At 45.7% G+C, this 23,962-nt stretch overlaps 1 protein-coding gene and 1 long non-coding RNA gene across 9 annotated transcripts in view; one reads left to right on the top strand and one right to left on the bottom strand.

Moving 5' to 3' along the window:
• Nucleotides 1–23,962, top strand: part of FOXN3 (forkhead box N3) — a 392,989-nt gene that overhangs the window by 274,457 nt on the left and 94,570 nt on the right. For all 8 annotated transcript variants that reach the window (XM_025869488.2, XM_025869484.2, XM_073895731.1 and 5 more), the window contains one exon: nucleotides 2,876–2,940. In XM_025869488.2, the coding sequence (XP_025725273.1) occupies nucleotides 2,876–2,940 (65 nt within the window). The remainder of the gene's footprint in view (nucleotides 1–2,875; nucleotides 2,941–23,962) is intronic.
• LOC112822107 (uncharacterized) lies at nucleotides 6,477–15,119 on the bottom strand. Its single transcript, XR_003207621.2, has 3 exons — nucleotides 14,943–15,119; nucleotides 10,873–10,970; nucleotides 6,477–9,779 (listed from the first exon to the last, which is right to left on the bottom strand). It is a non-coding gene; the product is annotated as an uncharacterized lncRNA (long non-coding RNA).

Here is a 23,962-nt window from a genome sequence, read left to right as displayed (position 1 = left end):
AGCAGGGAGCCGGATGAGGGGCTCGATCCCAGGACCCTGGGATCATGACCTGAGCCGAAGGCAGACACCTGACTGATCTACCCAGGCACCCTGAACTAGTGGTTTCCAGGGTAGCTTCAGCAGCTCCTGTGAAGACCTCAGTTAGCTTCTTCTCTAAATTCCTATGGTTGATAAACACTTTCAGGTAATTTCATTTAACTCTTAAAAACCAACTTTGAGCCTTGAAGGCCAATGGAACATCACCAGATGGAGGGGGGAAAAAAAATGAGTTTGCTGCCTCCCCAACTTGCAGCCACCAGGGCCATATCCATTGGCCTATTGATAGTCATGCATGTCTCTTAAGACATATGGTCACAGGAGGTTGGAGCTGGGTAAGTTCGTAGAGGCCATAAAATATGGCTTTTAATTTTCCCCCCGTGTCCTTCACACCAAGGACAGTTCTCAGTAGGTACTTAATGAATCTTTGAATCCCCTGACAGTTAGCCATGTTGAGGGACCATCCAAAAGAAGCCTGTAGACTATCTGGCTAGTGAGCTTCAAAGCTTTGCAATTAGCATGATGGGAACCAGCTTAACTTGAGCTAAAAAGAGACTGTAGGTGAATTCATCATTGACAGTGGGGGCCGGGTAAGAGCAGGTCGGTGGGCCAGTCCAACTCTGTCTCCACGACTGGAGTATCCATTATGTGGGCAGCGTGGCAGAACGACTAGAATAGTGATCAGTGACTTAGGTACGTTAAAAGGATGTTGTAGAAATCGTGGAGTAGATCTCTGTCATGCAGAGAATTTTCCTTATCTTAAACCACTGGATTTACCTGACCTCAGTTCCCCACATTCACGCCATGCCTGGTGTCTCCTCAGTGTTCAGCCAAATCAAGGTCAGGATAAAGAGGAGATTTGGTTGGAAGTAAGCTGGATATTCAGGCTCCTGCAGTAATACTCAATTATTGAATTCTCTCGAAGCACCAACTCCTATATAATGAAGTCCTCGGTTTTTAAATATCTTTAGAAATCAGGTGACTCAGGATTGGCAACAGCCAGCTTGCTGTTTCCTGCTTTCTTATAAAAATAAGATGGTAAAAATCCCAGGGAATTGGCTGGAGTTGTTAAAAGATAATCTTGAGCATTTTAATGCACATTATTTTTCATGCATCTTTGAGCCTTAAAAGCCTCCATGGAATAGGACAGGAATCAGATGGAAGAGAAAGCAGCTTGCCATCATCCTGCGGCCCTGAGACCCCAGCCAGACCCGGTGTCCCGTGCAGCCCTGGCGCTCGACTACACCTGCCCGAGCTGAGAGGCGCGTAGGAAGAGCTGTAGCTTTGATGCATTCTTCGCACTTAATTCTGAGTATAGTCAATCCCAAACAAAATAAAACAAAAAGGTTCATTTACATCAAGGTTCGTAGTGTGTGTTTTCTCGGACGTTTGGCATTATTTCAACGTCGAAAAGTATTTCTAATGCGCTGTAGCTCTTTTCTCCCTCTCTCTCTCCGCCCCTCACCCATCATGTAACGTGTCCCCATACCTGCAATGCTGTTTGTACCTCTCTGGTAACGAAATTTGGGTCAGCAGAATGTGTCGCTGGTGTTTCTCCTTGTTAACAGTATTGATTGCTGTCCTGTATGACCAGAGACCCTGGTTGACTGGGAAAGTGTTCACGACGTGGCCCTTCAGAGCTCTTATTCTGTGTGCGCATGCCCACCGGATTTACAACTCTGTCAGACCACCTTTTTATTTTTCTGCTGTGATTGACAGTGCCTTAACCAGTATCACTTGCCATGGACGGTCTTGGGTTGGATGTAGTAACATGTTTGACTAAGTGCTTTCTAGCATGAATCTAAACCAATCCTTGATTTAGAATAGCCAACTTCCCACTCCCAGGATATTTTACTGAGACTGTCTTGGTTATAAAGTTTTTCACTGGGTGTCTTAAAACAGTGAAAATGCTTATCTATAAATGTAGTAAAGTGTCTGTATATGTTGATCTTCCTTATTTTCTTGCCTCTCTCCTACTACCAGACTGTGGTGGTAGCCACATCCGCAAAATGTTTTATAGGGTATGGAGGGCAACATTTTAAGCATAGAAATGGAAAGCAGGATACCAAGCAAGAGGATGGGGGAGGGAGGGAGTCCATCAAAGCCATTTCTGTATATTAAGGATTCGTTGAGGAGAAAGGCCAAAGGCCAAGAGAGGCAAGTTTTCATTCATCACAGGCAGGTGTCACTAGGAAGGAACGGAAAACCCACTTGGTCCCAGAAGAGACGGATAGAAGTTCTCTGCCACGTGAATTCATAAAATTAGGAATCCATTAGTAGCCATTCTTAAGTGATACGTTGTGATGTTGAACTCTGTGAACGTACCGTTTCGTTTACCTGCAAATGATTTCAGTGCTCAGGAGGGAGAAGGGTCAGGACAGTAAGCAGAATGAATACCCACGCAGCCAGGTTCCGCACTGTGAAATACGGAGCCAGTTCAACTTAAAACAAACCTGGTGTTTTTTGTTTTTTGTTTTTTTTTTTTAAGATTTTATTTATTTATTTGAGAGAGAGAATGAGAGAAAGAGAGAGAGCATGAGAGGGGGTTGGGTCAGAGGGAGAAGCAGACTCCCTGCTGAGCAGAGAGCCCGATGCGGGACTCGATCCCGGGACTCCAGGATCATGACCTGAGCCGAAGGCAGTCGCTTAACCAACTGAGCCACCCAGGCGCCCAACCTGGTGGTTTTTAAAGATGCGTTTTCAGAGGGTGTAAATAACGCGTAATTGGGAAAGTGTTTTGCGGCCTTCTGAGGGCTCTGTTTGGAGAGGCGGCTGTTCCAAATGCAGGTGAGTGAATGTCCACGAGCCCACACTTACGCTGGTTTTTCTTCTGTTGCAGCACATCAGGTCCACCCATCTGGCCGGGCAGTACCTTCTTCAAGAGAAATGGAGCCCTTCTGCAAGGTAGGTCTCTAGGAGCGCCCCCTCCCCGCCCCCCCCGGCCCTGTGCCCTTGTGCTGGTAGCAGCCAGGGGAGCTCTGACCTCCTTAGGAGTGGGCACTGTCTGGAGAAGTGTGACTGCTGTGGGTTGGGGCTGTTTGTCCAGTTCTCTTTATTTCTTCCTACTCATGTCTCCTGGTTGCTGTGAATTGTTAGCCCGAAACCGGGACTCGTTCTCTGGCCTGCCCCAACTGGTCCTGTTTCAGAAGTATTCGGCTTGCTTTGGTGAAACTGGAATGGCGTGGCAGTCGGGATATGAGAGTAGCATGAACTGAGCTGGTCAGCTGGTGAAAACACCCCCCTTTAGGTATTCCCAGTGCTTGGGCAAATGAGGAATGTTTGGGGTGTTCTGGCATTTTGGTGAATGTGGTTCCCCTACTCCTTGCTGGCCCCTAAGGTTGGCATGTGCCTGGAGGGTTGGCTGTCGGGTGTCCCAGGGCTCAGAGTTCGGTCACCCCACTCCTGTCCCCACCAGCGTCCTTTGCAGGGGGACGACCTTCCCGCTGTCCGGCCCACCCTTTGCTGCTGTGCTGTCAGTCCTATCCCAAGTCCTCAAGGAATTCCAGCTGCCTGTCCATCTCTGCTGTGGCTATTAAGTGTCTTTTGAAATGACTGAATAAAGTGAAAGAAGAATAAATGGTTACAGGTAGCCTTAAGATGCCTCCTAGATACTTCTGGATTATCACTGCTTTGTAGGTCTGCTGTGCAGATAAGCTGGAATCGGTGGGCTCCTGAGGTTTCCAGTTTCCTGTCCCCATTAACCTCGATCAGCTGGGTGTCGGAGTGGCACAAAAGCAGATGGCTCTGGTGGTACCGAGAGCCTGAGGACTGCACTGGGCTTCTAGTGCGGAGTGGTCCGTGCATTTTGGTTGGTTTAGAGCCGGTAAGCCTCTTTTCCTGAAAAGTACATGCCGAGGACCAGCCAGGTGTGTGAAGGAGTGGAATATAAATGTGACTGAGAAAAGGGATATTTATCTTCAGGTTTCTTGTACCTCAAAGAGATGGCGTCACATTTCTGTTGTTGTTTTATAAGCCATGTGATTACATACTGTCTTTATAATAGCCTGTGAAATTGGCGACTGAAGGATTTCCTTGCCTGTTTGCTTGGGACAGGTGAAATTTAGGCAGGCAGGTTTGACTAATCCTCATTTTAATGACCATTATAGGTATCCTAAATATCTAAGGAAAAAAGGGAACTTCCTCCACTCTCAAAGATTAATACATAATTTTAAAAAATCCGTTCTCCCTTCAGATGGCAAATGGAAACCAATTATGATAAGCCTTGGGGAGTTTTTTCAAGTGAATTTCAAAGTTTTGTGCATATTTATTTTTCCTCTAGATCTATAACAATGATATGAATATCATTCGTGTTTGGATTATTTTCAGAAGAGGGATTTTATTTAGTGAGCACATTTTCTTACAGAATTTTCATTCATTAAGTTTCACATTAAGTAAGACTTGCTCTTAGGATATTAGTTTCTGGTTGTTTCTGCCGGACGCGAAAGCATGAAGAAAACATCAATAAGGTTCTGAAGTTGAGTGATTTCACCATGAGATTCTATCTCATAGGTATGGACCTTTTTTCTCTCTCTTGATAGGGTCTAAAATTCTAATTATTCTGAGCTCTGAGGATCACATTATTATAGATTTCAGATGCTTATTCAGTCCACATCCACTTCAGTGCAGCCCTCCTATTTTTTTTTAATTTTAATTTTAATTTTCTTGTACATGTGAAAATCAGAAGACTCTTGGTTGGAGTTTGAGAAGGCGGGCCAGGATTTGCTCATTTTTTCCTGCGATATTTCTTTGCTCTATATTTGCTATATCTGTATATAGAGTTCTCAAGACACTTTCATGGTGCTGAGATTTTTCAAACTCTGTGCCTATTCTCCCTAATTAATATTTTTGTGTTCCTTCGGTGGGTGGTACTGGTTCATCAAGAAGTTGCTAACGCCCATGAGCAAAAGTTTTACAATAAAAGTATAGGTATATAAAGAAGGGAGCTGCCCAGTCATGCCAGTGGACGGTTTGGGTTAGACTCAAGTAGAAGAAAAAGCACCTGATTTATACTCACTTTCTCGTCTTTACACTTTACATTTTCAAACTACGCGCATGTTCCTTCTTTTCCCCTGTAACAAGCAGGAGGGCATTGGTTCTAGGTAGTTAGGCTAGGAAAGAGCTCTGTTAGTAGGTCCCAGCCAGTCTTGGGACCGAAGGCAAACAGGATGCCCTGAAGAACCCGCTTCCTAGAGCAGGGGTAGAAGGTGGCCCAGAGGCCCGGGGACCGGTCGGCAAAGCCCAGCTGACTGTGGGCCCTCCTCCCGTGCACAGCCGGCTGACCTGGGGCTACAGCACGGGGGTCACTGGGGAGAACCCCCCTGTGTGGAGTGGCCCTGGGAGTTAAGACTAAAAAGAAGGTAGGCATGGCCGAAGCAGCAGATGGGTCACAGCGTTTGGAGGAGGGAGGCTGATTTTTGTCAGGAGGGTGGGAGAGTAGGGGCTGTCAATGAACCCTTGAACAAGGCCTTGAAAAACAGATTGTGGGCATGTGGAAACAGAACAGAGGGCATTGCGAGAAGGGGAAACGAGTCTGTAGGCAAGAGGGCGCACGGCGAGGGGGACGTTCTGTGGTGGTTGTGAACAAGGAATGATTCGTGGGCACGTTGGGATGGCGACAGCCCGTGTTCTCAGCAAGATATGCTTCAGAGCACTGTGATGTCCAGAGAGGACACGGTGGAAGTTAGACCCGGAAACCCATGGAACAGTAGGACTTAGTGGTTACCTAATGGGAACCTGTGTGTGTTGTCCAGTAGTCATTTGGTTTATTAGCTGTCGAGAAGAAGCATAGGAGTTTTTTTTTCCCCCCAGCATAAAACCAATTGCAAGAACTAACTGGAAGGAAGCACTCAGTCCTACTCGAGTGTGGCCTCTGTTTGGTTCTCGCAGAGTCACTGGCAAGAGGGCCTGCTGAGTCATCTAGCAGTTTTGAGGATAATGGGGTAAGATTTGGTTTAGATTACACCAGGCATGGGTACTTAACATAATGGGTCACTTCATCAATTCACAGTATTTATTTTAAATGCCATTTAAGCTGCTAGAGACAATTTTAGGATGTTAGCGGTTTCAGGGACCAGAGAGTACTTCGGTTCTCGTACAATGGACACCTTGTCGTGTGCCAGAAAGGGACAAACCCTTTGTTTAAAGGGGACCCAGGACGGGTCCAAACAGATGAGCGTGGCTTATTCGGAGCCCTGCAGGAGTGGCCAGCTGACAGGTGTCTTCAGCTGTCCCCTGCTCATGTCTGTGTGTCCCTGTTTTGGTCTCTCTGTGTTTGAGGTACATTTTTTATTTTATTATTAATAATGTCTCTCTCTCACTCTCTCTTTTTAATGAGAGAGTAAAGCGTTTTATATATATTTTTTCTTTTCCAAACGCCCTAGCACCTCTCTCCCCCCCCCCCACCCACACTTACACGCACACATTCCATTCACCCATCAAACTTAAAATTGGGTTACTTTATTTAAACATCACCCTTGGAAGGGTTACTTTAATGAGTCAGTGATTCCTAATTAAAGACATTCTTCGCCCCTGGTCTGACACTTCATCCGGTCCCAGGAGGTTTCATCCCAGCGCTACGTAGCGCCTTGCTGTGCTTTTCGCTTCCTGCCTTCTACTCAGAGTTCCTACAAGCCGCTGTCATCTTGGCTTCCGCTTCCGCCCTTTCGGCCTTCGCTGGGCCCGTCGCCCTCAGAACTCCCGTGCGGTTGTGTTCAGAGGGAAGCCTTTGCCTCTAGTGCTCTGTGCCAACTGCCCGTTTGGGCCCACCTGTCTCTTACCTCTAGCCCTTCCTCGGAGCAGGTGCTCCCCGGGCCCACCCCCACTACCCCACCTGCAAGCACTTCTCTCTTACCCATCTCTGTGTCAGCCACCGGATTGGGCTGGAGTTACCCAGGGGGGCCCAGGGCCCGCCCCCTCAGCCCCTTACAGCCCATTCTGGGGTCTGACTGCACATCCCAGCCTTTGTGGTAGAGCTGCTTGGGCACGGATGCTGCCACCCGCCAGGCCCCCTTGCTAACACCCTGCCAGCCTTCTGGACCCTCCCTCCGCCTTCCTTCTCTCCAGGACAGCGCCACTAATTACTAGTAAATCTGTTTCCTTATGATGCAGTGGTGGAATTAAAATAAATTCCATAACACGCATAACAGATTTTTATTTCCATTCTCTTCTCACAACCCACTGGATGAGCTAATGAAATGGAAAGAAGACCTCCAAGGCACTTTCAGGGCACAGAGCAGGACTGTGCTGACTGTGCTGCAGGCCCACAGGCAGACAGGGAAAAAGGAAACCAGCTCTTTTGCTGTCAGATGCACGCTGTTCCTAGGAGTGCATAGATGCGCGCTTGCCATTGGTCAAACACCGATGAGGTTGACCGTGACCATTGGACGACTCGCTTTGGGGAATGCCAGTTGCCCAAGTTCCAGGTTGGCTTTAGATGCTCCCTTTCCTGGGAGTTTATGTCCACAGCCCTGACCCTTTGCCACGGCTCTGCTATGCGTTTTTACTGTTCAAATGTATGCTGTACCTCACTTTGGCAGTATTTCCTGCCCCGAAAGGCTCAAGAGCAAGTATTCAGTGTATCAGAAACAAGTTCTAGGGGGAGAAGCACTGGATGACGAGCAAGGGGGCCTAGTTGTGGTCCCAGTGCTGCCACTGGGTAAACTTTGTGACCTTGAGCAAGCCACAGGGCATCCTGAGTTTTTCCTGTTCTTACATGTGAAGTAAGGCGGCGGCAGCGGATTCCCATGGAGCACCAGCTCTGCTCCATTCTGGCAACTTTGTTTCCTAAAAGCGGCTCAAAATGGATTTGAGGCTTAGCTCTAGCCCCGTAGAAAGAGTGCTACCTTCAACCAGCTGTGTCTGCAGATGGGTCCAAGAAGAGGAAACAGGGTCGTGGCAGCCTGGCTGAAGATTCCAGTCCTTGAACAAGACAACTCTGGAAGGTCGCATGGATCTTAGGGAGGCAGTACATTATAAATTTGGACAGCCTGGCAATGAACCAGTGAGCCCTGTCTTAGATTCTGGGGCAACTGGCTTAAACCTCTCTGTGGGGATGATGATGATGATGATGATAATAATAATAATAATACTTGTCTCATGGGGCTCTTGTGAGGATTCAAGAAATTCATATCAGTAAGGCATTTAGAAGATGCTAAATTCCTAGTGAGAGTTAGTTATTAGAACATCTTACAAAACTCTGGAAAAATAGGAAAATAGAGCTGAAATCCTCTGAATGTGATTGATTTCCCTGTGCTCTTTACCTTCCTTGCTAAAATTTCCCTTGTCCATTTGCTAGTGTTAGTGATTTTCAGAACAGGGCCAAAGACGGGACACCCCAGATCCTGTTGGATGTATACATAGATCTGAAAGATTTGTTCATCCCTTTATCTCCGATTCCTTTCAGATAGGACTGCTTCCTTGAGAGGTCACCCAGTTCACAAACATGGAGCTATCCCCCTCGCTCTAAAATTGCATATACACAGCGGGAGCATAGACAGCCACACGAGAGGGCATGGATTTAGCACCACATCAGCCTGGGTTTGAAGCCCTCCCTCCCTGGGCACCAGCTGTTTGACCTTGGGCCTCAGTTTTGATTGTCTCTACAGTGGGGCTACCAGAATCTTTGTGGAGTTTAAGGGAGCACAAGAATGTACAAACATAAGCCCAGTCCAGTGTCTGGCACCTCACAAATGCTCTATCAGAACAAAGATTTATTAACTTTCGACTGTTTCATTCCCAGGGTTTCTGATCATTAATCCTGGCAGATAGATTCAAGGTGAAAAGTTCCAAAACACCTCAAAGGACCGGCCTCCTGATCACCTCTCCTTTGCTCTTGATTTCCCTTCTCACTGCCAGCCCACAGTTGTTTCGTTCTCTCTGGAACCAGGATGGCGCTGCTGGACCCCATCTTTGCCGTGGCCGCAGGGCCCTGGGCCCTGGCCCTTCTGTACTTCTCTCCAGAAAGACCGTGGCTCGGATCTCGGGACTTGTTTGGCTTTGCCTTGACCCTCCCCCACTCATTTCTTTCACATTTGATTGTAGCCCCTGGGCTCTTTGGCTCCTTTCATCTAATCTGCTCCACAAGCTGACTCTTTTGTCCATTTTGCAAAGGAGGGCATCTCCCTAATGCATAAACCTCCTGATTCTTGTCCCCCAGGCACACCCGTTTCAAAAAAATGTAGTAATAACGGAAAGGTGGGGGGAGGAAAACCTCCCTACATTTTCCCCCAAGTCCTAATTGCCTTCTGTCCTCTTTTGGCCTGTGGAGCCCTTTGGTTTTTAGGAGGGGCCCCTTTCTCTTGGCATCATTTGTCTTATTGTTCTGCACTGAGTTACGTATAAGGATATTTACGTAACCACAATCATAAAGTCAGGTGAATTTAAAGGCGTGCTGGTCACCTCTCTAATCACTAATGTTCTATGTGGTCACTGAGAACATACTCTTAAACTAGTTAAATATAAGGAAATGCTAAAAAAAAAAAAAACCACACACACATGGAAATGCAATTATAAAAGAAGGCTTTGGTCAATTTTGACTGTCACTGTCTCTTGGGAATCCAAATTTACCCCATCTATAGTTAACCCCAACTTCCCCAGTGTCTCCAGCGGGGCGTGGAACCTGAGAAAACATCAGTCCCGTAGCCTGGATTTTCCTTTCTGGCTCACACGTCAGCGGGTCTGTCTCCGATCATCTCTAGGAACCATTTTCATGAAAATCTGGTGTTGCACCCTGAGAAAATGGTACCCTGTGGGCGGAAATAGGGAAGTGAGAAGGAGTTGCCGGTCTGATGGGGGACATGGCATTGAGAGCTTCTTCTGGGTCAGGCACCTGCTGGGCAGGGTCTGTGGGTTGCCCCTCCTGTTTCTGGGTAGTGCCGCTAGGAGGGGAGACAGGCTGGAGTTCAGGAGAAAGGAGGTCAAGGCTGGAAGGGGAGTGTTGGAAGTTGTTAATCCAGAAATGGCCACTGCAAATGATGCAGATGAGATTTTCATGGGGGCAGAGAATGAAAAAGAGGGGAAAGATCCATGTTGAAAAATGTAGATTTATGATAGAAAGTGGTGGGAGCTGATAACAGCAACAGTAACAGCAGAGAAGAGCCCAGTTGGAAACTGGGGAAAATCACTGAAGTGAAGGGCAAAGAGTTTCAGAAAGAGGGGAGGGTGGGAGCACCCACTGGCACAGAGAAGCCAGGGAGGATGGAATTGAGCAAGAGCCATCTGTGGGCTCTAATGGTTATAGGGGCACAAGGGCACATAGCCACTAGTCTACTTTCTGTCTTTATGGATCTGCCTGTTCAGGACATTTTTTATAAGTGGAATCATATAACATATGACCTTTTGTGTCTGGCCGTATATATTCTTTTTCTCTCTTTCTTTCTTTCTTTTTTTTAAAGGGGGGAGGGGCAGAGGGAGAGAATCTCCAGCAGACTCCCTGCTGAGCGCAGAGCCTGACGCGGCTTGATCCCACAACCCTGAGATCACGACCTGAGCCAAAACCAAGAGTTGGACACTCGACCGACTGAGCCACCCAGGCACCCCAATATTTTACATTATTTTTATATTAGCCTTATACGTTAGGTATTATTACTCCCCTTTTGTAGATGGGAAAAATAAGTCCCAAACAAATTTCCTGCTTCGGGTCACAGATCCAGGGTCATAAGCCTGGACTCAAACTAACTGATCTTCGGTTCAGCAGGGCCTAAGTACTTTTTGAAGTGTTCCACTTGAGATGTTTGCCCGTTCTGCAGTGTTTTGCAGACTGGGGCTGGGGAGAATCCTGTCATAATGGTCAAAAGCAGTTTATAATGACAAGACAGAAAGATGGAAATGAATACTTACATTGTCTTCTTTCATTCAAGTAATCAAGGTGCTTCATTTCTCTTTTGCTCCCCACGCAGGACTATTGTAAACAGCTAAATATTAAGATATTTTAAAGACTGTAGATAGAGAAAAGGGGAGATCCTCAAATTAGTCATTCAAAGATTAATGCAATGAGAGGAACCCACACCTCCACAGAATGAATATTTTGAGTGTGTATGGATTTTATAGTCATAGAGAGAGATATAGCTATTTTTATACCAATTATAATTCTTCAATAGAAATATATCCTTACAGTTTTAATTTTTGAACATTAAAAATGTTTCCCTTATCTATTAAATTGTATCAGATTATAAAATGCATAAAGATGATACAATTTTGGATCACATTGTACTGTAGGGCCTGCTTTTATCAAAGTGCTCAATCTTAAAAATACAATTGGAAAAGTCGTTCTCCTTGAAGTTCTATTTAACTCTGTGGGGAGAGAAGTCTAGAAATATTTTTATGCAATTGCCAAGAGGCTCGCAATGAAGAATTTTTTAGAATATACTCATGGAGCTGTTCACATTACAGTTTCAGAAGTGTACTTAAATGCATCTGTCTACCTGTGAGCTGCAAGAGGTCACGTTTGTGTTTTTGTTTGGTTCCCTGGACGACCAGGGCGTGGCTGAGAACCCCTGGTGTAGTGCTCACTGTGGAGCCGTGCTAGATGAGGAGTGTATGTGTGCGTGTGTGTGCACGCACGCGGATGTGGCCCAGGCACTCAGGCTTGCTCCCACCCCGTACTGAGTCTGCAAGAACAAATTTCTCCTGCCTCATCCCCCTGCCCTTCTTCTCTCTGGTGATTGCACCCCACCCAGTTCTCCCGTTGGCCTTTGTAAACGATGGCATGAGGATAAAAGACCTCAGTTTTCAAATCAGGTGTACCTGGATCCATCCCCTTGCCTGGCTGCCTAATTGCCGTCTGACCTTGGAAAAGTTACATGAACCATTTGCCAAATGCAAAAACGCCAGTCCTGCGAGATCAGTATCTTTGTGGGGACTAGCTGATGCCAGTCTGTGTAGCGTCCCTGGCACTTTGCAGGAGCTCCATGTGCAGGCCCCATCACCGATGCTTTCCCTCCAGGGGAGGCAGCGTGCCTGGGAGGGAAGAGTGGAGACCTTGGAGGTGGCCAGTCGTGGGTCCACCAGCTGTGTGACCTCAAGCAACTCCTCAGATGCATCTGAGCTCTTCCTTCCCAGCCAGTCAAAGAGATAGCAGTGTTGCATGAGGTTTTGTAAGAATTACAAGATAGTGTACATCCAGGGGCTGGCAATTATTGAGTGTTTAATAAATAGAATTCATTATGCTTATGATAGCATTTCTGCCATTTCCTAAGGGTTTCAATACCTTCCACCCGCAAATAACAATACCATAAAAAAAAAATCCTTCCCCAGTTGATGGGAACTTATACCTTCAGGAGTCTTTAAGACTGTTTCCAGTGTGTCTGAAGCTACCTGCTACATGAAGGCAAATGCCCACGAGATTACCTGATCCCAGCAGGAGCAGGAGAACTGGAGTTCTTACCGGCTGTTCTCACTGACACTTTGTAGTGACTAAGATCTTTTTTTTTTTTAAAGACTTTATTTATTTGACAGAGAGAGACACAGCAAGAGAGGGAACACAAGCAGGGGGAGTGGGAGAAGCAGGCTTCCCGTGGAGGAGGGAGCAGGGAGCCCGATGTGGGGCTGGAGCCCGATGGGGGGCCCAATCCCAGGACCCCGGGATCATGACCTGAGCCAAAGGCAGACGCTTAACTGACTCAGCCACCCAGGTCTGCCCGGAGTGACTAAGATCTCGCAGAAATGTGACACACAGAAAGAAGAAGGTTCCTTGGGGATGGGTTAGAATGGCTTGTGATCTGTACCCATGTTTCTTTCTCTCAGTATCTCTGTGCCAGAATACGAACTATTTGCAAAGCTGCATTTCAGAGATGGGAGGGAGAGAAAGAAAGGAGAGAGATACAGTGATCAAGAACTTTAGACAGTCATTTAAAAGCTCACATTGAACTTGTCCCCCACTTCATGGTCACCCTAGCACACATGAGTTGGCCCCTTTTTGGGCTGTGATTTTTCTTTTTTTTTAATGGGGCTTATTTCGGATGATCTCATGCTGCTAATTTGACACAGATGGCATTGAAGTGTTAGAACTACATGTCTGTGCATAGAGCCGCGCTAACCTAGTGTCTTGGCCATGAGTTCATTTCCCACACTGTGAGCATGATGGTGAACACACCGTGACACGAGGTGAGAAGCCTGTGACATGTAGAAAGGCCACTTCTGTTTATCATTTGTGTGTGTACTATATTTCTCGGATTCTAAGAGGCTTCATTCATTGAGCTTTGCCATGGTTGTGAAGTGAAACAATTACGAAAGAAGTTTTCACTTTTAAACTTGCGCAGCTATCGTAAGCCCAAATGGGGGTGGTTTGTGAGACCCACTGGTTTTCCCCTACCCCAGCTTCCAGTACAAATTGCAAATGGGGAAGTGCCAACTTCCTATAGGAGCTCCCTGGCCTCAGCAGTTAGTTGAGAGATGGGCGTGTAACCCAATCCAGGGCAGGCACGTCTTACCTTGGATCTGGGGGCTCTGAAGGATGTGCTGGATTCAACAAGGGGTACTGTGTGGAGTCAACCACTGTTGCCAAGAAATGGCACCAAGGCAAAGAAGCAGAGATGAGGGGCCACTCTACCACTGTCCTTCCTGTGGTGGTTGGATTACATAAGCTCTAAATTCCCCATTTTACTTGACCCAACTTGATTTTTGGGGGGTGGGGCTGTACACCCAAGAGTCCTTGACTAATAAAGAATCTCTAAGTGAATAGCCTCAGTTAAACTAAATGTATGTCACTGATGATTTCTGTGTGCCAGTAAAATTCCAACTCTCCATTGGTCTAGGAGACCCACTTAGTAATTTGGCTGTCAAATGAAAGAATATAAGATGAGCGTAGAGAGCTTTTCTGAGATGATGACTTAACAAAGTAGGATCGTGGTAGTAATAATACTTAGTCTCTCTTTTCCCCAACTCAGCTTAGTCTCTGGTGGAAATAAGCTTGGAGAAGCTCACCTTGGGTTTACAAGGTGGCTGCCACAGCCTCTTGTACTGCAGACCTCAGCTTGGAGTCTAGCATTTCCTGGGTGTCCTCAGGAAAAGTTCTGGGCAGCATTGTAATTAGACCAGCCTGGATCACATGACCACTGGGAACCATCACTGTGACCAGAGGAATTGGTGGGGAGGGGCACAGATTGTTTTATGCTGGGGGTGGAAACATCACTTCAAAGCACATGGATGGCTTGGGAGATGAAATGTTCTCCAGATGCAAGTCTGGATCAGTTCCCAAAGAAGGGAAGAACTGTCATTACAACAGCACAGCCATTTTATTTAAAAAGCAAAGCACTGGAGGGATGCCTGGCTGGCTCAGTTGGTAGAGTGTGTGACTCTTGATCTCAGGGTTGTAAGTTTGAGCCCCACATTGGGTGTAGAGATTATTTAAAAATAAAATCTGTTAAAATTTTTTTAAAAAGAAGCACAGGACACAAAAATGTGAGGTTACATATGCAAGTATATGTAGCCACTAAGTGGAAGATCTAAGGCCAGAATGCAGATCTTCCCATTTGAGACTCTTCTAGCTTTCTTTTAATGATAATGGCCATTAGCCATGGGTGTACAGGATTATCAAGATCTCAGGGCATAAGGTGGTGTCATTCAAGTTAAAGTAATTTCCCAGAGGCCCAGAATCTTAGTTAATGATGACATTCACTTTTTCTGGCAGACTGGGGATTGCTAAAAGGTATTGCCTTAACTAGACTTGCTGCCTGTTGATAAGGGAAAGATGGAAGATGGGATACAGCTGCCCTTTACTGGGGATTAACCTTGGGCAACGAACCTCCGTATCTTCATGAACTGCCCTTCACAGCCAGAGTTGGTCCCCAGAGCCCTATCTTTAGAGTACAAGATGCTTGGACAGTTGGTGAATGTATTAATCAGCTAGAGCTGCCATAACAAAATACCACAGGCTGGGTGACTAAAACAACAGAAATTTATTTGCTCACAGTTCTGGAGACTAGAAGTCCAAGATCAAGGGGGCAGCAGGTTTGATCTCCCCTGGTCATCTCTTCTTGGCTTGCAGATGGCCGCCTGCTCACTGTGTCCTCGCATGGCCTATTCTGTGTGCATGCGCTTCACCTGGTCTCTTTCTCTTCTTATAAGTTCACCAGCCCTATTAGATGAAGGCCCTATTATGGTCATATTGCATTAGAGCCCCACCCTTATGTCCTCATTTAACCTTATCCAAACTCAGCCACATTGAGGGTTAAGGTTTCAACAGAGGAATTGGGGGGGTGGGGGAGGACGCAGTTCAGTCCAGCTCAGTTCAGTGAATTACATGTAAACATTTCACAAACATCCCTTCATTTCCCACAGTGTGCTTAGGTTGATAGAGGCTGGGGATAGAGATAAGTAGATTTTCCAGCCTCAAGGAGTTTGCGGTCTAGCTCGGGGGCAGAATCACCCAGAAGCCTTGGTGGTTTGTGCCGTCTCCAAAGAGCTCAGACTCTGGGGGAAGGAAGTCAGGAGTTCAGGGAAGACTTCACGGAGGGGTGTTTGCTAGTGCCAGGTGAGGCTGCCATCCCAGCATCTCCTAAATCTGTTTGACATGGTCAGCCATGCATTTCTCAATCAGTGTCACTCCAGGCCCCAATACAAAAGGGGCACCATGATATTGCAGCCATGGCCAAAAGACTCACAAGCTCACAAAATAGTGACGCCCACAACCAAAGGCACGGGTCCTAAGTGCACAAGACAGTATGTTGGTGTGTGACATTGATGTGTTCACAAAGGAGAAATGTGATAAGCCAGGATAGAGATGGAAAGTCACCCTGTCCTTATTCCTTACAGGAAAGAGGATGGGAAGGTGAAAGAAAAGCATTCTGGGCAGAATGGTGGGGAGATTCTGATAAAGGTAGTGGCGAGTGCCTTTGACCTTGAGGACTTGCGGGAGATGGCACCATTTCAGACTTGCACTGAAATTAGACCTATAAGCAAGGGTAAAGAACTAAGAGCCGCTTGGGGCGCCTGGGTGCTCAGTCATAAAGCATCTGCCTTCGGCTCTGGTCATGATCTCAGCATCTTGGGATCGTGCCCCGCGTCGGGCTCCCGTCGGCGGGAAGCCTGGTTCTCCCTCTCCCACGTCCCCTGCTTGTGTTCCTGCTCTCGCTGGGTCTCTCTCTCTGTTAAATAAATAAATAAAATCTTAAAAAAAAAAAAAAGTAAGAGCTCTACATAAACATGGGCGGGAAAACTGCTGCTGGGTGGCCGCTTTGGCGTCACGGGACCGACATCACGTGATCACCACGGACCATGGTCCTCTCCATGTGCGTTGTTATGGGCACAGCTGGAGCCAGAGCTGGGAGGCCATCAGAGCAGCTGTACTAACCCCACGAGAGGAGAGCGGAGAGCAAATCATTTGGGGGTAGAGGTAGAAGTGGGGGGCCAGAGGTGGGGGTCCAAGGGTGGGGCGGCTGGGCAGACTGAGGGGTGTTAGAGCCCCCAGATCACCGCAGTCTGGGGCGTCTTTGCATTTCTGTCATTACCCAGGCTACTTACGAAAAGCAGTAATAATCACATCGTAAATCAGTATAGTTTGAAGAGTAGTTGAGTAATGAAAATCCAGTTCAGGACCAGAGATGGAGCCTCTTCAGGCTCACTTGCTAGTTCCCAACTTAATTTTTTTAAAATTAAGATAGTGCTAATGCAGAGACTCAAAATTGTGCACAATCCAAAATGTAGTGAGGGTGAGGGGGAAAGATAAGATGCTAAATGAAAGAATGAGTTCTGTTTCTGAAACTGTCACAACCGAGTGAGTGTTCATGGGGGTTGGGGACTGGGGTTCAGGGGGTGATATAGTTCTCTATATAAGGCCGTCTAACTATAAATGGCATTTTCGAACATGTGAGTCAATGAATTTAGAGGAAAATGAGGTTTCCTAAAATAGCAGTTGTGGAACATACACAACTGAGTTTGGCATGGGAGGGACCTGGCTTTGGATCTGACCCTGACAATCCCTCATACCACCCCTCTCCTGCCCATACATGGAACTACATATTCCCTTACACGTATACATATATGCCTCTTGGCTTGGTCAAATACTCGACTTTGAACTTCTGTTTCTTCATCTGTAAAATCGGGAGGATACCACCTCCCTTCCACAAAGGAAATGAAATAATGTGCAAGCCTATGTGTGCCTAGTGACTCCAGTGGTGATCACCTTGGTTCAGGGTTGCCCCCTGCCAGAGTTTGCAGGGATGTGCAAGGAAAACTCAAGGTTGTGGTTATCTTTGGGGTATAAGGTGGTGACTGGAGAGGTTGGAAGGGAGGCTCCTGTTTGCCAGTTTGTTCATCTGGGTGCTGGTTACATGGGCAAATGGTTTGTGAGAATTCATTGAGCTGGACATGTATGTGGGCTTTGCTAGGTATATTACTTTGGTCAAAAGTTTCAAAAATGGGCAACGAAAATGTCATTACACCTACTTGATTTCAGATTTTCATTATGCACATGCAGTGAACTTCAGAATTCTTACATAATTAAAGATGAGATTGTCATAGATTTTTATTAAATCAATGTAGTAAATTAAAGCTGGTGAAACAAAATAAGAATTTCTCTCACAATTCAAGCGTGTTTTATTAAGGCCTGCTGGACCTGCTTGTTATTGATATTGTTAATACAATATTTAGATTCTATTTTGAACATGCCAGCTGGTGGAGATTACTGAAATGTCAGTCTTTCCTGAGAGTGGGTTTGTTGTTGTTTTTTAAGCTATTTAGAACCAGAGAGTTAGGTTCTTAAATGTAGGTCAAGATGAATTTATGTGTCTAAGTGAAATTAGGGGAAAAAATGAAAACTCTAGCAAAAACTTTGAGAGAAGTTCTTTGCCAGAACACATAGGAGAACTCGTACAAACCTGAAATTTTTTTATCTAAACAAACGTGGTTTTCCATTCCATCATCTTGATGAATAAATGTGTTGGTGAAGTAATTGGTTTAGAAATCATTATTAAAACCTTGAAACTTTGTAGCAAGCATTTCTCTAGTGAAGAAAACAATGTGTTTGAAAACTTGAGATTTAAAAACAAGCAGGCCAGGATGGGGAATGGGCAAAATGGGTAAAGTTTGTCAAAAGGTACAGACTTCCAGGTATAAAATAAATTAAGTCCTGGGGATGTAATATACAGCATGGTGACTAGAATTAACACTACGGAATTGCATATTTGAGCCGATAGGAGAGTAGATCTTAAAAGTTCTCACCCCAGAAGCAAAAACAACCTGTTACTACACATGGATGTTAACTAGACTTACTGTGGTGGTCATTTTGCATTGTGTAAAAATATCAAATCATTATGTTGTACACCTGAAAATAATATAGTTATGTCAGTCGTATCTCAGTAAAAGTAAAAATAAAAAATAAGATGAGAATAAGCAGGCCAGTTACAATGAGATTTGTCACTTCCAGAGGAATATGGAATAACCAGGATCTTTTTCAACTGAAAACACATATAATCATGCTTGTACCTTGAAGGCTGACCAGAAGGGTATCCTTCCTCTGCAGCGTTTGTTGAAATGATTGAAGTGTTGTTCAGGAAAGCCTGTCAGATCTCTGAACCATTTGTTATCTTCAGTTAAGCTGTAGGGCCCCACATATCAGTCCCTTGTAAATACTGTCTGCATGGTTAATGCTGCCTCTTAAATTTTCAGATCTCTTAAGAATGTGTTGTAATTAAAAAAAAAAAAAAAGTGTAGCATCATTTTTACATTAGTACTCAGACCTGGATTTTGCTTTCAGAGTGTCCCCAAGCCTAAGGCTGTGCGTGACACTGCCATAGTTCAGGGACAGAGAGAATCTCAGATATATCTGTGTTTGCTTTCCCAAAAGAGTTAAGACAATATTACGATGCATTTTCTTTTTGTAGTTAAGGGTAGGTACCCACCTGTTCTGATTTTGACGAGTTACACTGTTGAATACGCAGTAGAGTCTACACACGGAAATGTTTCTGAAGGCCTTTGTTTCCTTCCGAAGTCTGTCCAGACCAGGCTGGGAGGTATCCATAGCATGGCCTGTATTCAACCCTCCATCGGCCCTTCCAGTATTTTCATCTCCGAGATGGGACAAGAAAGTACATGCCCTGGTTTGGGGGTCACATCGCGGCTCAAAATCGAATTGTGGGAGTTCCTCCTGCAGGTGTCTCTTACATGTCTTAGCGTGATTTCTAATTTGTCCACACCCTCCCTTCACATCTCATAAAAAAGTATTTGCTTAATGTTTTTCCTTAGAACAGGGTAATTTACATAGTGTTTCCTGTGTGTTCAGGATCGTTATTTTGGTGAGAGCAACGGAGTGCCACCCATCCCATCCTGGTCTCCAGTTTGTATGTGGTGCGGACATAGATGCGGGGACCAGCTCGAGTCCCGAGATTTCAGAGCTGGGGCTCTCTCAGACACCTAGCTAGGCACAGCCACCACAAACAGACTGGTAAACCTGGCCCAGAGAGCCAGGCCTGGCTCTGGGCCACAGGGCAAACTGGTGGCTCAGCCAACCCCTCTGCAGGCCAGTCCAGCTCTCCTGTTCTGCCGTCCTTTCAAATCAGATCAACTCCCCTTCTCTTCTGGGTCTGCCAGAGATACAGAAAGGGAGAAAAGAAACCCCAAACTGTGTGTCTCATCATCAAAATCAGTAAGGTAAGGCTGGATTACTTCTTTCTCATCGTGCTGGCATCAGCCCTGGTCTGGAATCCCAGCTTCTTTCTCACTAGCAGCACTGTCTCAGATCTCAGTTTCTCTGTCTGCGAAATGGGAAGGTAGGACCCCCGCCTTGTGCTGGGTCACAGGGAAGATTTACATGGGATCGCCTCAGTGCCTGGTATACAGTAAGCACTCCATAATTAGAAACTACCACGCAACCGCTTGGTAGCTCTGACTCTTCTTGGGCTCCTTCTGAGAAATGGCACGCCACAGCCAGCCCCGGGTTTGAACTGAGCACACTGCTCATATGACTGGTCCAGAGTCTGACTGAGGCTGACCCCAACCCACATTACATAAGCGAGAAAACGAAGGGCAGATGCTGGAAGGGTAATCGTAGTTATTTTGAGCTGTGGAATTAGGGGTCATTTTTTATTCACAGCATATTGGCTACGGTAAGGTGGTATTGGTTACACAAATTAAAATATATAAAGGAATAAAAAGAATTCTACAGCTGCTAGTTTATGCTCATTAGGTTATTGTTCATGGTTAGTTTCCATCTTCAAAGATCAAGCAACGTTTGCAAAAATGTAAAATGGCAGAATTTTTTTTGCCATTTAAGGCGTTCTGCGCTACTTAAACACTAGACAGTGGGGAAGCATTAGATCGCACCCCTCATGGTGCCCAGTGTGTGCACCTGAGAGTTCTTACATTTTAAATAAATATGATCCATATCTTTAGATTGTTTTGTGGAAGGAATAACATCTAATGGCAATGACAGAAGCCCTCAGCTTTCAGGCCCCGTTGGCCGCGCACACGAGGCCCAGGTCAAAGCCACATGCACCCAGGCAGTGCCAGCTGGGAGCTCTTTGGCAGGTCCCCCACCCTCCTGATGCAGATGGACTGAGCTACGGCTCAGAAGGAGAGGGAACCGCTCTGTATGTTAACAGTACACGGCGAAGCACAGAGGGTCTTTGCTGCAGCCCGGAGCTCTGGTCCAGGCTGTCAAAGCGCACCCCCCACCCCCGGATTCCTGGCCACCTCAGGAATGGTCCTGGCTCTGTGCCCAAGAGAACAGATTCCCCTCACAGATATGGAAAAGCATTTCAGTTGGCAGATAAAGATCTTTTTGATCACATTTGGGAACGGGTAGTGTTTGGGTAGTTAGTTTGGTTCAAAGTATAGGGTTATGTGGGGACATAGTGTACAGGCTGTTTGGAGTACCCAGAACTTTTAAAAGAACTTTCAAAAAAAAACATGATTACATGTTTTTAAACGACCAGAACAGTGTTCAGGTATTCTAAGTGATCCATTCATTTTGTCTGATACACAAAGCCACAGACTTCCACCATCTACTGTCACCTGTACATGGTTCCTTAGACCAACCTGATGCTTTTCCATCAGGACCAGAGTTTTAGTTCTGTGTGTGGAGCTGCTGCATGAAGTTGAGAGATGATAGATTCAGAATTGAAGGTCAGGATTCTAGATTTTGAATTTGCATAGCTGTTTTTATTTTACTTAAAATTTTTTATAACTTTAAAACATACTTAATATGCAGTTCAGATATGCTTCCAGATGTTCTCTGACAACCAGAGCCAGGAGGAAGGTTTCTGTTTGGGGAGTTGACCCCCAAAGCCAAAAACTTTCCTCCGAGCCGTAGTCTCTACTTTGGTGCTCATTACTGTCTGCTTTAGAGCTGCCATGCTGCAAAGGGCTGCATGTCAGTGACTATATTTAATTAATTAGTCTAACATACTCCACCTTGTTCCAAAAAGAATTTGCAATAGATTGCAAAAATGCAGCATAACTAGAATTTTTTTAAAGCACATGCAGAAATCAAGACAAAGGGAAAATGTAGGAGGCCCAACATTAGTATATAAAATTAGTATCATAAGTTCTGTGTATTGGTTTAAGGGGTAGAGTGGTCTGTCATGAATTTGGCTTTGAGCTCCCTAGTAGCTAAGGCAAAGAGAGAAACATGATCACTTGTATGGTTTATTTCCTTTTTTTGATCATTTGTTTGGCTTCAGTGGTCAGAAGATTAAAACTGACTCGTAACTGAGGAGAAATAGAGGTCCCTGGTACTAATTTGTCCTTTAGGTCCTCAGAGAGAGAGGGAGAAATCCTGAATTACATTGCAGGATACAGAGGAAGTTGTCTATAACGTCTCTTCAGGTAGGCCAATAGCCACAAGACATTTAGAAGCCAGTTCTTCAGTGATAGCCTCGGGATGTTGCCTTCTTTAGTCTGAATGCAGCTCTGGGCTAGGGCCACGGGGTCTGCTGTTTTAAAAGCTCCCAGGTGATTCTGAGGTACGGACTTGATACCATCAGTTTTCAGGTAGTGAGAAATGTGTAACAAACCTGGTGAGAGGCCAGAGCTAGGAACACTGAGTCAGCGAGTAGTTGGTGAGCAGGAGCTGACGAGTGTGTGAGAGGCGAAGCTCACTGAGGGAGTAGTAGGCCTGGAGAGAGACAAAGGTGGGGACGGCCAAGCCTGAACAGATGCCCGAAAAGAGACCCTTGAAAGGAAAGGACAGTGAACATACTTTTAAGTTGGATTACTTTAATATTAGTTACATTTATCATTATTGTGAATTCTTTAAATTAAAAATTAATGAAGTTTAGAAAACATTAACCAGTGAACAGGGCTCCAGTGGGCAACTGCTCATTATCCTTGCCTCTTGCGTGCTAGGCACTGAGCTTGGCACACACGTGCACACGTTCACTTGAGCCTCCCCATCACTCCGGGAGGTTGAGGTGGCACCATTGTCCCTGATGCTGGCAGGCAACCAAGGAGGGGAACGGAGGCTCTGGGATTTACTCCACATTTGCCCTTTGCGGGAGAATCCATAAACTTGGAGCTCCATTTGTGCTTGCTAAGATTGCCTTTCGCTTCTCTCTCTCCTTTTGCTTTTGCTTTTTTATTTTTTGGCCTTTTAAAATTTTTTTTAACTAAAACCTTCCATGGAGTCAAAATAAGGCAAAACATGAGATCAAAACCATTCCATTGAACTAAGTTGCAGGGGCCAAGAGGTCCCTGGCTCAGCCTCCCCCTTCATACCAGTGTCACCCCCACAGAAAGGCCATGGAAACACCACTGTGCCAGGATCTCACTGCCTTCTTAAGCAGTGCCCCATAGCGCTTGTGTGATGTGACGCAAAGCCCCATGTATGTGCAGAGACACTCCAGTTGCCAATCAGGGGACAGATGGTTATTTCCTATTTGATTCTTTATGATATCTCATTTACTTTTACAAATTAGGAACAAATAGGAAGCTTCTCCTGTGGTATTTAGGATAGCATGTACGAGGTTTGGTAAAAGCGCACACACCATTGTCTTCTCATGGGTGTTTTCTGAGGAAATGCTCTTGCCCCTTAGAGAGTGCTCGCCAGCACCCTAACTACGCACTTTGCAGGATGCTGAGGTTAAAATTGGCTGCAGATCTGTGATCAGCTGTCATCTCCAGCAGGACCTCAACCAGAGATCAGCCAAAGTGTTTCAGACTTTTTATGGTGAAAATCCAGCCTGGTGGGGAAGCCCAGAGGGGATTTTTGAGAGATTTTCTCATCTAGCCTCCTCCCCCAGGATCGGATTATGCACAAATTGGTACTTACAGGTAGTAATTAGTTCTGTTCTTAAGAGATTTCTCTAGAGGATAATTTTACTACTTTCTCCAATACTATGTTTTAGCCTGAATTTCTGGAAGGAACTTCTTCCCACTCTTTAATTTGAACTTCTATTCTTACGGTTTAAATACAATTTCCTTGACTTATGGTGCTCTCTGAAGAAGAAAACAAACAATAAAACACAAAATGGGTTTGTCTCTCACATCTTATTATAACACCTTGAAAATATCAACCTCACCATCAAACACACATGGGCTGCGTGGAAGATGGTGGGACTCAGCCTCTAGCAGTAGAATGGATATGTATCCTCATGTGTCCCTGTGAGTCAGCAGAGGAGTTGGTGATCGTGATTAATGGGGATCACCTCCTCCCACCTCTGTCCCTGGGGATCCGCACCGCATACCTCCAAGATAGATGGTGAAGGATGGGTTCATTTGCTGCTTGACAAGACATTTTCTCTTCTCATAGATAACTGGTTTACGAACTAGTCAAATCTTTGGCCTCAGAATCATTAACTCTCATGTATTTTCCTACTGAGCTCACCTGCCACTCATACAGAAAATAACGTTTTGCAGAATGGCCAGGTCTTACGTGAATAACTTGAGAAGTCTAAACTACACCACTTGTTCATTGGGGTTGTGATTCTTTGAAAAGAAAGCTCACAGAGGTCCCACCTGCTCAGGCTCCTGTTGGCAGGATATCAGACTGTGGTCT

The sequence above is a fragment of the Callorhinus ursinus genome, unplaced genomic scaffold, assembly GCF_003265705.2.
Source record: "Callorhinus ursinus isolate GAN/ISIS: 27379988/994484 unplaced genomic scaffold, GSC_fseal_2.0 scaffold8, whole genome shotgun sequence".
Taxonomy (NCBI): Eukaryota; Metazoa; Chordata; class Mammalia; order Carnivora; family Otariidae; genus Callorhinus; species Callorhinus ursinus.
The sequence above is the reverse complement of the archived record's forward strand: the minus strand, read 5'-3'. Positions and strand labels throughout refer to the sequence as shown.